The sequence below is a fragment of the Tachysurus vachellii genome, chromosome 4 (assembly GCF_030014155.1).
Source record: "Tachysurus vachellii isolate PV-2020 chromosome 4, HZAU_Pvac_v1, whole genome shotgun sequence".
Lineage (NCBI taxonomy): Eukaryota > Metazoa > Chordata > Actinopteri > Siluriformes > Bagridae > Tachysurus > Tachysurus vachellii.
In genome coordinates, this window is record NC_083463.1 from 19,168,483 (window position 1) to 19,183,658 (window position 15,176).

Consider the following 15,176-nt stretch of genomic DNA (forward strand, 5'->3'; position numbering starts at 1 on the left):
AAACTGAGACAGAGCTATGGGCTGCTGATCAGCAATTTCATCTAAAGCCTTCTTAAATCTCAAGCCAGGAAACATCCTGACTGCATGCTGATTTCACTGTTTGCTAGACTTCATGCATATCCCTGCATCCTAATGCTCCTTTTTGTATATTGTAAAGTATTTAGATTAAATACAATTTTAGTTATAAATTGAACTTTTTTTAACTTTGTTTTAACTTTTTTTTAATTAAAATTGAAATTTATAAACATTTGTCTTACCTCATAATTACGTCACTTTTAAACCCTGAGTGTTGAAGCCACAACGTGAAAAAAAATCAAAGACGCCCACCATGTTCGTCTTTTGTTAGCAACAAGCCAAATAATTGTTAAGTAGTACATCAGTCCATGGTTTCAGGATTTACCTATCATAGGTTTAAGTGCAAATTCAAAATTGCTGCAAATTTTCTCCATATTTGGGCCAATACTGGTCATGCAGATTATTCCACATTCAGCCAAAGCCCCCTTCGATTCACATCAGTGAAACATACAGCTATCAAAAAAATCCTGCGCTTGCAGTTTCACAAATTCAACACTCAACAAAAAAAAAATTATAATTTTTAAATTTTGGAAAAAGCTGCAGTACAGTGATGCCTCGAGATACGAGTTTAATTCGTTCCGTGACTTTGCTTGTATCTCAAATTGCTCGTACCTCGAAACAATTTTCCCCGTTTAAATTCATTGAAATCCCATTAATCCGTTCCAGCTCGCAAAATTCCACTCCATTTGTTTTGTTTATGTGTTTTGAATATGAAAAATGAACAGTACCTGTATTATATAAATGACAAATATTGTATAAAAACATACAGCAGTAAAAGAGAGTGTTAAAAAAAATATACTAGTTTTACTTTACGGAAGATGCGCACGGAGGTTGAGGGAGGAGTAAACAGGAGGAATTTTGTCTCGTACGTACACTTTCGCTTTAGTTCACTTACTCGCTACTGTACACTCTTAATGCTACTTTACACTTAAATGGAACTTAACTAAACTTCACTAAAATTAACAAACTTAAATCAAGCATCGCGTTAGTTCTGGCAGGCCACGTCGTCAAGCGTGCATCAGCTGTTAATCAATCACGCGCACCAATCCGGTTACGACATCCATATTTTAACTCCCTCCTCCAACCCTGACTCCACCATGCCGGAACCTGTGTTCCGACATCTAAACTCCCTCCTCCAACCCTGACTCCACCATGCCGGAACCTGTGTTCCGACATCTAAACTCCCTCCTCCAACCCTGACTCCACCATGCCGGAACCTGTGTTCGTTGTACCAGTTTACGTCATAAATCTCCACGTATTTTTCTCTCTCTCCCTCTCTCTAATTATTTAATTATTTATTTATCAATTCATTCATTTATTACTTTCCAAAAACGTGTAAGCGAGCATATCTAATACTATGCATGATTAGTGGTTCTGTTATACGGGGGGTTTATTCTATTTTCGCTGCTCTTCGAACCATATCGCCAACACTAACTGTATGCATATCATCTAATAAATTCTCATTTGACAAAGTGGTCCTGACAGAACTGAAATTCTCTTAACTTAACTGAACTTAATTGCTACAATTTCTGTTTTCTTTACATTAATTTTGCTTAATTTTCTTCATCGCTTTTCTCTTCACTTGTTTTTGCCTTTTTTGACACTCTTTCCTCACTAACATCTACCTGTCCGGTCAGCATATCAGATGCGGTGCAGTCGCACAAGTTAAAATTTTTTAACGGATCCAACGCTTAAAACGGATCCGAAAATTACGGATCCGCAGATGATCGGCACCTCACGCAGCACCTTTGCGACTCTCCATAGGAAATGAATGACTTCCTGTTTATCGGCCGTCGTTTGTCGTGTGCAGTGGAAAGACGGCTTTAACCGAGTGAGACGCGGGAAGCTGAGACGGGGGAAACAGAGCACACGTGGTTGTTGGGGATCTTTGTTTCGGCGGCGGGGGCTCGGATGCTCGTATCTCAAAAATTTGCTCGTATCTCAAGCCAAAAATTTGGTCGAATCACAGCTCGTATCTCAAAAAATTCGTATGTCAGAGCACTCGTACCTCGAGGCATCACTGTAAAATCATTTGGGTGCAATTATTAAAAAAAAAAAAAACCTCAATGAAACTATGGTGGGACTTAAATATACTTGTTGCCTCTAAACATTGATCTGTATAGTCAACATCATAGATTTAACAAGCCAAAACGTGTATGATTTATTTAAACATTTGTATATACAATCTAACTCATTTAATGGTAAGAGGTGCTGCTTTGTATACTGTTGATACTGTGAGCATGTTGATATGATTTCACTCGCTGAACTCAGAGGTGGAGACCATCCTGAGATTACAAGTGAGATTACAAATTTTAAATAAATTGACTCATTTTTCTATGTAAATTTCCAAACAGCAAAGCCATGATTTCTTACCCTCCAAAACGACCTCTTTCCCTGTCTTTTTCAGAGCTTGCACGGCTTCATCATGAGTAGCTTCTCGTAGGTCACATCCGTTGACAGATAAAATAGCGTCACCGACATACAGGGCCTCGGTTTGGTCTGCTGCGAGTCCTTTGAAGATCTTAGAAATCAATATGGGCATCTTGTTCTCTTTACCTCCTGAAAGAAATTGCAGTCACACAGTCAGCTCACTGCCATACTGTTGTACCTTGTACAGAACAATATTTCACATGGATTTCAGCAGTATGTGATATGTTACACTGGAAGGTAACCATACTCCAAACCTGGAATAGAAATTAAAATATATGCAAAAAATTACAGATAAAAAGGAGAGAGAAATTTTAGAGTTCATTAAATTAGTATATAAAGATTGTCAAATATATGCACCAATAATTATATATCTAATTTCACATAATATACATTAACTCAGCTCCAAGATTCAATAAAAACTTTAAAACCTTGTTATGATAGACATGCTGTACTCGTGTGTATTATGGGTGTAATAAGCCATTGAGGCAGGATACATTGGTTAAGTCGTTAGCACATTTGCCTCACACCTCCAGACTTGGGGCGCTGATTTCTGCCTCCAGCCTGTTTGAGTTTGCATGTTCTCCACATGCTTCAGGGGTTTCCTCCAGATTCTCAGGTTTCCTCCAGCAGTCCAAAGACATGCACTGCACTGTAAGCTGATTGGCATCTCTAAATTGTGCATAGTGTGGGAGTGTGTGTAATTGTGCCCTGCGATAATAGTGTGTAGGAAAAGCATTACAGAAAATGGATGGATGAAATCGTATAAAAAATTATATTTTATTTATTAAACCAATGTGTCAATAATTTAACAGGCTAATAAAATGAACTGCCCAGAACGTTTTTAAAATAGTTTAATCTTTACATCATCATTTATAAAGTAATGGTAGAAATGACTCACGTATTTATCTATAGTTACTAAATCGAGTATGTCGTAGAGGATTCTGTAGCTTCATCAACTATCAGCATGCTGCCTTATAAACTGAAATTGTAATGTATCGTGTGGAAGCGTGATGCTTACACCCCTAGTGTATGTCTTAGCTCAGACTCCAACAATGTCTGCTCAGAGATTGATTCCATTATTACATCACACTTCACTTTACGAGACTTCACTTACAACACATTCAGCTCTTTCTCATAATTAATTGATGTAGTCATGACAGCTTCCACCATTTAATAAAAAAAATAACTATAATGTGAACATATTGCTTGATGTATCTATAATGATTAAATGAGTTGTGTTATAAGGCCCATGACTTTTATTTTCCTTTTGAGAAATGTAAGCCTAATAGCTGAATGATGTGCACATTATACAACTATTAGCAGAGATTATTATTACTTTTGTTTGTACATTGCCACAATACTTTGTTGGTTCAGCTTTCCAAAGTACAAATGAAAAAGTCATTTATATCACAGCAACTCTGACCAGGATGATGCACTGAAGAGGAACAATTGAACGAATGCAGTAAATGCACCACTCCAATTCCACTGCACTCCCATGAAAATAAACGTGACCATTCGTTGTCCCATGAGCTTCATATCTAATTACCTGCTCTGCTCTGCTATGCACGAGAGAAACAACCGTACCTACTTCCGCCTCTTTTGTCCCATAAGCAAACTGATATTGTTTGAATTCAGGGCGAAATCAGATATTTGCCAATATACTGTATATACTGAGTAATAATGATATCAAATAAGTCTTAGTTTCTCATTGTTTTGTGTGGTTTTCTACACTGACAGATGATATATAAACTGTAAGCCAGATCCTTTATATGATCTGTCAATGTAGAAAACCACAGAAGATTGTCAAGACTTATTTGATTTTATTATACCCCAAAATTGTAAAAAAGAGGAACTGAGGTGTTAGGTGTTCACATTCTTTTTATGGCGTTGACTTTAAAGATCAATGCATTGAGGCGGCAAGTATATATCATTCCACCCAGGATTTTACAAGTTTTTTGTGATTGTTTTGGTCAGAATGTTTTGATTTTGCTGCAGCTTTTTTTTTTTTTTTTTTTTTTTAAATTACTTTACTTAAGTAACTAAAAGGCAAATACAGTTAACTCACTTTCAGTGGAAAAGTACACTGCTTACACTTTTTAGCATGTTGTAGCTAGATATTCATTGCAAACAGAAAAGATCTGTATGAAGGAAGAGTGCCTGAAGATCTCCCTTTGACCTGTAAATCGCACATCTTGTGAAAGTAAGTGTAAGAAGCAAATAGGCTTTCACTAGCTTTAAGGCTTTTGGTAGCACATAATAATGTCAGCTAGATATCTAACTGAACAGTTTCTGCCTCCTACCTCCTTAAATTCAGGAGAAGCACTCAATATATCTGGCAAATAAACTCCAACAAACAGGCAAACAAGCACGATAATTTAATCAGCTTGTACAGTATGTTTTAAAGGAAACAATCACCACAATCTAAAGGCCTTAGAAACACCTCCTGTAAAAACCACCTACCAAGGACACAGTAATATTTCAGTAGTGAAATGAGGATTATTGGATTAACAGAAAATGTGCAATATGCATCAAATTAGACAGGTGAAATTAGAATTTGACATTTGAAATTTTTCTTGACATACATGAAATTAGACAGGTGCATAAATTTGGGCACCCTAGCCATTTTGTTGATTTGAATACCTGTAACTACTTAGCACTGATTAACTGGAACACACAATTGGCTCATTAAGCCTTGAACTTCATATTCAGGTGCATCCAATCATGAGAAAAGGTATTTAAGGTGACTAATTGCAAGTTGTTGTTCTATTCGACTCTCCTCTGTAGAGTGGCAACATGGAGGCCTCAAAACAACGCTCAAATTACCTGAAAACAAAGATTGTTCAACATTATGGTTTAGGGGAAGGCTACAAAAAGTTATCGCAGGGATATAAGCTGTCAGTGTCCACTGTGAGGAACATAGTGAGGAAATGGAAGACCACAGGCACAGTTGGTGTTAAGGCCAGAAGTGGCAGGCCACGTAAAATATTGGAGAGGCAAAGGCGAAGGTTGGTGAGAACGGTCAAAAACAGCCACAGACCACCTCCAAAGACCTACAACATCAACTTGCTGCAGATGGTGTCACTGTGCATCGTTCACCAAATCAGCGCACTTTGCACAAGATGAAGCTGTACAGGAGAGTGATGCGAAATAAGCCTTTTCTGCACACACAAAGATTGAGTTATTTGGTCATAACAAGGGGCGTTATACGTGGTGGCCAAAGACAGCATTCCAAGAAAAACACTTGCTACCCACAGTAAAATTTGGTGGAGGTTCCATCATGCTGTGGGGCTGTGTGGCCAGTGCCGGTACTGGGAATCTGGTTAAAGTTGAGGGTCGCATGGATTCCACTCAATATCAGCAGATTCTTGAGAATAATGTTGGGCAATCAGTCACAAAGCTGAAGTTACGCCGGGGCTGGATATTTCAACAAGACAACGACCCAAAACACTGCTCAAAATTTACTTTCTGCATTTATGCAGAGGAACAAGTGCAATGTTCTGGAATGGCCATCCCAGTCCCCAGACCTGAATATCATTGAACATCTGTGGAGTGATTTGAAGCGGGCTGTCCATGCTCGGCATCCGAACTGGAGATGTTTTTTAAGGAGGAATGGTCCAAAATACATTCCTCCAGAATCCAGACATTCATTACAGGCTACAGGAAGCATCTAGAGGCTGTTATTTCTGCTAAAGGAGGCTCTACTAAATATTGATGTGATTTTTCTGTCGGGGTGCCCAAATTTATGCACCTGTCTAATTTTGTTTTGATGCATATTGTGCATTTTCTGTTAATCCAATAAACCTCATTTCACTACTGAAATATTACTGTGTCCTTTTATTTTATTTTTAGTTGTTCTATAGATCAAAATGAAATTGCTGATCCAAATACCCAAATATTTACAGTATAAATGAAAATCACGGAAATTGTCAGGGGTTCTTAAACTTTTGCATATGACTATATATATATATATATATATATATATATATATATATATATATATATATATTATAGATATATATATATATATGTATATATATATATATATATATATAATGTTTTGTTTTAGTGCTATTATGCACAGTAAAGCAGGTCAATTCTTCTATGTCCCAGAGTGTTCGCCTGCCACTCATTTTGCACATGTGTTGTGTAAACTAATGGTGTCGTCATCAGCTAAAACACATATTCAGGTTACTTTATTTCCTGAACAAGTGCAGACTCGAGTACGAGTTCACATTTACAGGTATTCAGGAATTCTCAGGTTCAGTACTATGGTGCATTTCCTACATGACAACTTTCACATTACCAAATTTCATGTGGACCATTCTTTTCAGACTAAACTGCCAGTGTCAATACCCCCTGAGAAGTAACTGTCAGTGTGTACCATCCTGAACTTACCAAGCCATATCTTCTTGTGTATTCTTACTCTGGTTGTGACACTGAATCTGGGTTTTGCATTATTGTTGACGTTTGCTGATCGCCTGACCTCTGCCTGGTTTTGGATTATGTTTTTGGACACTGTTTTAAATTTGTCTGCCAGATACTTTAAGGTTTAATTACAATATTGTGCACATATGACTATTTAAGCAGTCTTGTGTTAGAAGCAAGGTAACCAAAGGGTAGCATTTCAGAATTTATGATTCCTACGTTTTTTTCTGTAATGTTTAGGATGAAAAGAAGAAGAAGAAGAAGAAGAAGAAGAAGAAGAAGAAGAAGACTTTATTTATCACTTATACAATACAATGCAATCTTCCCTTGTGGTCAATCTACAGGACCCGGTGTGTTCACCACCCAAGCCTGGGTTCAATTCCCATGCAGGTAATTGAGGGGTAAATGCTCAGTGCTAATCCCAAGCCCAGATAAAATGGGTGGGTTGTATCAGAATGGGCATCTGGCTTAAAGCTTGTGCCACCTTCTTCACATATCCCAGCTTGTTAGGAAGCAGTGATATAGTGCACTTAATTCAGAGTGGGTTAAGGGTCTTGCTCAAGGGCCCAGCAGTTGTAGCATGAACCACCGGCTTTCTAATCTGTAACCCTTTGCATTTAACCACTGAGCCACAATTTCCCTGGGTAAAAGAAGAATGTCTACCAAATTTGGTGAAAGAAAGGGCTTTGTTTGATTGCTGTTTACAGAATAAACTTCTTTGCAAGACCGTTCTTGAATGCTGAATGTCTGTTGGATTGTCACACAGATAGACACAAGAACAGTAAGATGTCTTGATCCCAATTTTGTGAAAGACATTCACTCTCTGCAGGTACATCTCTAACGTTGAAAAAGAAAGAAAGCGAAAAACAGCTGGAGAAAAATCTCAGACGGTCCAATGCAGAACACAATAACAGTGTTCTGGTAGAATGTGTTAATGACTCAGGAGACACAAGATCCCCAAGATAAAGCGAAATACATTCTCTTAGGGCACAAACATGATTGAAAAATCTAGACTGTAATATTGAGTGACTAATGTGCAATATTTTTCTGATGAAAAGGACCAGTAAAGTACAAATCTAATGCTTTTACATACAAAACATTGTATAAGTAATCCAAATTTGTCCTGAAGTAAAACATTTTTGCAAATTATGTCTATAATACTTTATGCAATACGCTGAATGAAACAAAATATTTATTTAAGTAATTTCACACCAGCTTGCTTGTTTCATCATATGGCATTAATAACTTGGTGCTACAGTATGTAATATGACCAGCTTATGAGCTGATTCTACAGTTTTCTACTAAATGCATCCACAGCAAGAGGAAGTTCTGTGGGAATCATTTTTCGGAATCCAGCCAAAACTTCGCAGCTCGGGAAATTAATAACGTTCATACGACCAGATTAAATCATGTTAAATCTCAGCCCCTGTCTCACACGCTAGCACCTGGTAAAGATTTATGAGGGTTGGAAGAAGGTTAGATGCTAATGTCTGTGCTTGAAATGTGGGTTTAGACCATTCTAATTAATATTACATGTAATACAACAGAAGTGTCAAGATCATGTTGAGCATGTCTCAGCCACAGAGTTTTTTGAAGAGATGCCAACTGCAGGATTAAAAACTGCTGGATCAAAAAAGGTTTGTGTTAATCAAATTTATGAACAAATGCATCGCTTGAAATGTATAAGATGTATAAGGTGAAAAGTACAGCTCAGAATACATAATTTCATTACACTGACCACTTTCCTATATCAGATGTCCTCTAAGTCCCTGTGAATTACGTTGAATACTCTGACAATGAGAATTATGTTTGGTTTGATCCTTGGAGTGGAGCATGCTCCAAAACACACACATAGATCTTCTTTAGTACAGGAAGGTTATGCCTGCAGTATATCTTCAGAGGAAACGTTGCTAAATCATTTTCAATGAACATCAGGTGGCCATTGCAACTGGTCTCAAGGGTTTCTCAATATCAGACATCCATCTGGTGATGCTAGAGGAAGCAAAGTAATACCCTTGAGTTTGCCTTATTAAACATTACATGGAAAAACAAAGCATACACATTTTACAGCCTTTCGTCATGTGGCCACATTTTATAGCCAGTGATTCGTTTGGAATAATTTCCATTATTTTCGATGATGAGAAGGATTTAAAATCACCTTTAAATATTGTTTAGACACTTTAATACATCACAATTGCTCTGTGTGTGTACCTGCACCATTTTTGCTTATCGGAATGAAATCAATACTGCTGAAGATTCCAAAAGTACTGTTTAAATGTGCCCTAAATGCTGTAATCTTATTGAAATATTAATTTACATGTGCATTACCTATATCTCATAATAATTCCATAACTACATGTAGTCATATTCATACCACAGAAATAGTCATATTTTAGTGTTGGGTTTTTGATTTACTATACATACAGTGGGGCAAATATGTATTTGATACACCGCCGATTTTTCAAGTTTTCCCAATTATAAAGAATGGAGAGATCTGTAATTTTCATCATAGGTACACCTCAACTGTGAGAGACAGAATCTAAAACAAATTCTAAAAAATCAGAAAATAACATTGTATGATTTTTAAATAATTAATTTCCATTTTATTGCAGACCTGCTGACCTACTTGAGCGGACCTGCAGACCTACTTGATATGTATACACTGTATACACTCTACAGTATATTGGTCTATTTTCAAAGTTGTAAAAATTGAATTTTCCCCTGATTGTGATTTTCCATTTTAAAAGATCACAATTTAATCACTGTTTGCCTAAAAACAGGAAAAGTAGCATTTCCACCATTTCTGATTTAAGTACACTATGTAAGGTGTAAAAATATTACCAGATGTACAGTACAGTTAAAAACGGCGGCAATTAAAAAACTCTTTTTTTTAAGTGCCTCTGCAGTAGTACATGATGTGTAAGCAGTTGGCCCCTGATCAGGGCTCTTAACCTCTCCACTCTAGGAGTGCTGTATCATGGCTGACTCTGTACTCTGTCCCTAACCTCCGAAGTTGGAATATATGAAGAAAAAATTTCACTGTAATGTATATGTGACAATAACAAAGGCTCCTTCTTCAGTGCTAATATAAATATGCTGATTAGTGCAAAATGTACTAGATTTACCACTTCGATTTAGGAAGTATTGGGAATTAAAGGAAGTAGGAGGATTTAGGAAGTATTTAGGAAGTAAATCTTCACAAGTCAGATCTATTGCACATTCAGCATATTTTTGAATGATAACAAGTACTCCACTGTTTTTGCTGAACCCCAATGCAAACGCATACTGTTAACATAATGTAATCTGTTATAAACATCAGTAGATATTGTGGCAACATAACATCATGTAGAGACAATAACATCATATCAAGCCAATGTCAAAGGTAGAAATGTAAGAATACTATTTTCTTTTATTCACATTTGGTATGTTTGTTTTAAACAATCCATTGGCTATTTTATGTAGTCTTGCCCAACTTGTTTTGATGATCTGGCTAAACACATTTAACTGCATCCTTTTAATTTATTTACAGGTACCATTACAATTTGAAAATTTGCCAGTGTCTTGTATATATTTTGACCCTTCTGATTTGTCCCCATAGCTCTTAAACTTGTACCAACCTTATTCGAACCATTCTGGCCTCCTATTGAAGATCCCTGACCTTTAAATACAGTTACAACCTTCTAGGCCGTTTGTCATTGCCCTGAATACCGTTGGCTAAATACCAATACTGATGGAGTTTTGGAAATGTGCCACTGACTTGGATATGTTTTGACCCTTTTAAAGGATCTTTGCCACTCTATCAATCATTATTTCACCCCTATGTAAACTAGAACAGCTAGAGTGCTAAAGAAACATGTTACTTTTGAAATACTACGACCTTACTCAATCTGTTTGTGCTCAAATATTGCATAAATACATCTGCAAGTTCAGTTTATGGTGCATGTACAGTATGCTGTCTTGTACCAGTCTAATACTCTATATAACTGCTATGAACATGTCCTTCCATTAACTGAACACTAATCAACCTTTTGTATGCGTATGCCTTTGCAAGTTCTCAGTAGCGAGATCCTTCTGCACTGTTCTGTAACTTTCTCTGAAGCTCTATGACCTTTGAAGAGAAGAATAGGGACATACTAGTCATTTATATATGTAATAGGAAGGAAGGGTTGACATTTAACACGCTGACAGAGAGAGGGGTAAATTCTTAGCTTATTGCCTTCATTTGGAAGGAAATGATGTGTATGAAATGTCAGATTAAGAATGTGTGCTTGATGGGAAAAGCACAGGACAGAGCTGGATTAAACGAATCAGGGCCAGTTATGTAATTTTTTCTGCTAAGTTGCTCCATGGTGAGGTCTGCGAAAGTGCAGTGAAAAGTCACTGAACATCTAATAAGTCTTTGCCTGGTTAGCACTGAAAAACAAACCATAATTTAATAACATGTAGAGAGAAACGGCAAACCAGAATCACTGGGTGCTGGCAAAAGTACTGTATATAAACCAATGGAAATACTTGTCATTGGAAAATTCATATCATGGACCAAGTCTTTCTTGGTCACACTTGGTGTTTCCACAAGAAAAAGAACAGCAGATCCACTTACATCTGGCACTACAGTATATATAAAAATACAGCTGCACTTTGGACTCAGTGCAAGGTCATCTCCCTCTCTCTCTCTCTCTCTCTCTCTCTCTCTCCACCTAAAATAAATAGCACCAATCCCACCACTTCTCCTTGCTCTTGTCCCATAGCTTTCATTTCAAGCCAGTGACAACGCTGAGCATTGTGGGTAATTATCTCGTCAGCTGTTGGCATTGGGGTGCAATTCCCATCCCCCTTGTACACACTCTGCCTCAATCCTCACTATGACATCTTCAATTACCGACACAAACAAACTCTCTCAGCGGAGAAGCCATTTCATTAATAACTGATAAGATCTGAACCTAATATGACGGACAACGTGACTCATAGCGTTTAAGTAAGAACAGGCACTTCCTAATCATACTGAACAATACTTCATGTACTTAGAGTGACTTTTTCTTGGTCAGACATGAGTGAAACAGCTGCAGTCGTGAGGCATTCTCAAGGCACCATATTAAATATAGACATACAACTCCTACGTGTGGGTGGGTGTAATGGGGAGCATATATATTTACGAAGTGTGTGTGAGGGGAAGGTTTAAGTTATCAGTCTATGCTCATTCATGCAAAGAGTGCACAAGTATACAAGCTGAGAAACAAACCCATTTCAAAGCCAGGACTACAACAAGCCAGGAATCTCAGCTGCTATAATATGGCAATAACTCAGCCGTTAAACTACCTGCTTAAAGATATTATCATTAAATATATTTAATAAGCCTGTTCCCATCGTGGGTGTGAAACTGTGAGCTCTTGACACTCACCGATCATCAAACATCTATGAGTGCAGTAGAACTGGATGAATTGTGGATGACTTTTTGGTCTTTAAATACAAGAGAACTTTAAAGAGTCTCGATTTGGACATGTGGGTGATTTTGCAGTGGGAATGAGTGTGTATAACACCATCAAATATAACACTATGTTACTGTAGTACTATATTAAATATATACACTATAACAGTGGAATTAATCCAAATGTATTCTTATAGTGTGAAGACTCTTTATAAGTGAGAACTATTCTTAAGCTTTGTTAGACCTTCTTAATTAACCTGTGACTTTTTTGTTAGTCTTCTACCCTGTTGTGTGCAGTTAAAATAGAGACATGCAGATAACAAATCATAAAACATAAAGAAAGTTCTAATGGATTTGAAATGTAACTTCAGCATTTCACAGCTTTTAATGGCTTTAAGTGGATGGAGTTTTGTGCACTGATTTATTAAACTCAGGACAAGTTTATGATGTTAGAAGTTAAAGCTTTATTACCTTTAATGCTTATGCCGAGTCCTCCCACGTCCTGTTTGGTAACTCGCACGGTTCTCTTCACGTTGCTGATGGAATCCGGGACAGCGGGAGAGCTCAGGTGGCCCGGCTCTCCATTCATAGTACCGCCGGGGGCCGGCGTGCTTTTAGCCGCCTCAGCGCTCACCTCGCCCGGGCTTAGAGTGAGCGTGTCCGCGCTGAGTGAAGCCAACACCCGGCTCCAGCGCTCCGCGGCCACGCGAACCTCGAGCAGACCGCTTTTCGGAGCCTTCGCTGCGGCCGCCATGTTCCACACATTCCTGGAATACCGGCCTGCCAGAGTCCCGTAAAGAGATAGGGGTGGAGAAGAGAGAGAGAGAGAGAGAGAGAGAGAGAGAGAAAACAGGAACGAACAACCCCCACACCACCTCCTCCAACTACATCGTCTCTCTCTCTCTCTCTCTCTCTCTCTCTCTCTCTCTCTCTTTCTTGTCCACTTTACACACTTCTCCCTCATTGTTTTAGCTTGTATTGGCTGTGACTGGATAGAAGTTTCTTTCTTTCTTTCTTTCTTTCTTTCTTTCTTTCTTTCTTTCTTTCTTTTTCGTTCTTTTTCTTTCTTCCTTTCTTTTTTCTTGATTTCTTTCTTTCTTTTTCTTTCTTTTTCTTTCTTTAGTATAAATTGCATTTTATTTAGGCAAATAATGGGAAAAATCTTTTACAGTTAGTAGCTTTGCATGATGAATTTCAGCCTTACTGTGTAATTTACTAGCCTCCTTTATTCAGTAATTATTTTAATTGGTTTCCTGAAATAACAACATTTAGTTGCAGGTAAACATATTAATAGCTACCGTGAGCCACAGCAAGAAACTCTTATTATATTGTTCAAAATCATTAAAACTCTTTCAAACAGTTGGTTCAAACTGTGATACTTTATATATCGACTGCATGAAGTTTGTGACGTTTAAATATCATTGATCAGCTTCACTTTTTTGTTTTTTATTTTAACGCTGCTTTGTATTTGTCGCCCCCTTGTGGTAATTTAATAGCGGCCTTATTACATTTCTAATCCCAAAATGCTTAGTGAAGGAAATAGAATGGGGCGTAGAAGCCTTTAATATCGCCACATATACATTACAGCACAGTGGAATTCTTTTCACATACCCCAACTGAGGAGGTTGGGGTCAGAGTGCAGAGTGCAGGGGCAGTTATGATACAGCACCCGTGGAGCAGGGAGGGTTGAGGGCCTTGCTCAAGGGCCCAGCAGTGGCAGCTTGGCTGTGCTGGGCCTTGCCCCCAATCGTCCGATCAACAACCCAGAGCCTCAACCATTTGAGCCACCACTGCCCTTTAGGTAGTGGTGGCTTTAATTAGGATTTTTTTTGTCCGTATTTGCACATATTTGATGTCCATTTTGAATTGCCAGTATCTTTGCCATTATTAACCCTAAATATGAAATATTATAAATTTCTGAAATCCTTGATGTGTTGCACTTTACATTTATTAGGATGATGTATATAGGTCACATCCTAATGAAGCATTGCTTATCTTTTGAGACTTAAATAACATATATAATCAATATTTTCCAAACTTCTGAACAATCGTCAACATCAGTATGAACTAAGTAAAAACACTTAATTTAGAAAAAAAGAAAATAAAACCCTCATGTAATTTACCATAGAAAGCCTAAAATAGCTATTAAACACTGTACGCATGTCATCAAAGCACAAAATACCTGGTTTGGTAGTCTTTGTTCCTCCTCCAATTAGAAACATGCTACCAGTTATTGAATACCTGAATTTTTTATGAATCAGAGCTAGCTTTAGGCTACACAGAGGACATTTTTAATGCAAAGTCATCATAAATTGTCCCCTGTGATATCTTCTGGGGACAGTTTCTGCTGATGTTTTTTAGACATAAGCCATCTATGTATTTTCTCCACAAGAAGGCGCTATAAGCACATCATCGCATCCTGATTATTTTCTTTTCTTGCAGGGCTTTTTTATTTCGGGGCTTTTACTCTACACAAAGCTCAGTTCCATTTTTTCTCTTTAACTATTAAATCAAAATTAAATAATACAAGTTCTAACCTTATAATTATATAATACTGATGACAAACACGTACCTATATTCTGTGCCGCTATTTCAGACCACATTTGTTTTATCTGTCTTTTTATATCCAGTAACTTACTGCCTGGAGCTCCCAAACAATTATCGCATCTCGATAATTTCCTTCCAGGCCTCCCTCCTCAAACCCTGGCACCTCCACTGATCAGGACCAACTGCAGCCCCACCACCATTGGAGATTGATGGCGACCCATCATACCAAGTGAGTTCCATCCTCAACTCTCGAGAAGAGGGACCGTCTGCAATA

General features: G+C 37.7%; 1 protein-coding gene across 1 annotated transcript in view; it reads right to left on the reverse strand.

Moving 5' to 3' along the window:
* snta1 (syntrophin, alpha 1) overlaps positions 1 to 13,201 on the reverse strand; it is a 31,568-nt gene extending 18,367 nt beyond the window's left edge. The window contains exons 1-2 of the mRNA XM_060868220.1: positions 12,827 to 13,201; positions 2,449 to 2,634 (exon numbers count right to left, since the gene is read on the reverse strand). Of these exons, the coding sequence (XP_060724203.1) occupies positions 2,449 to 2,634; positions 12,827 to 13,109 (469 nt within the window). The 5' untranslated portion in view covers positions 13,110 to 13,201. The remainder of the gene's footprint in view (positions 1 to 2,448; positions 2,635 to 12,826) is intronic.
* Between the last annotated feature and the right edge of the window lie 1,975 nt (positions 13,202 to 15,176).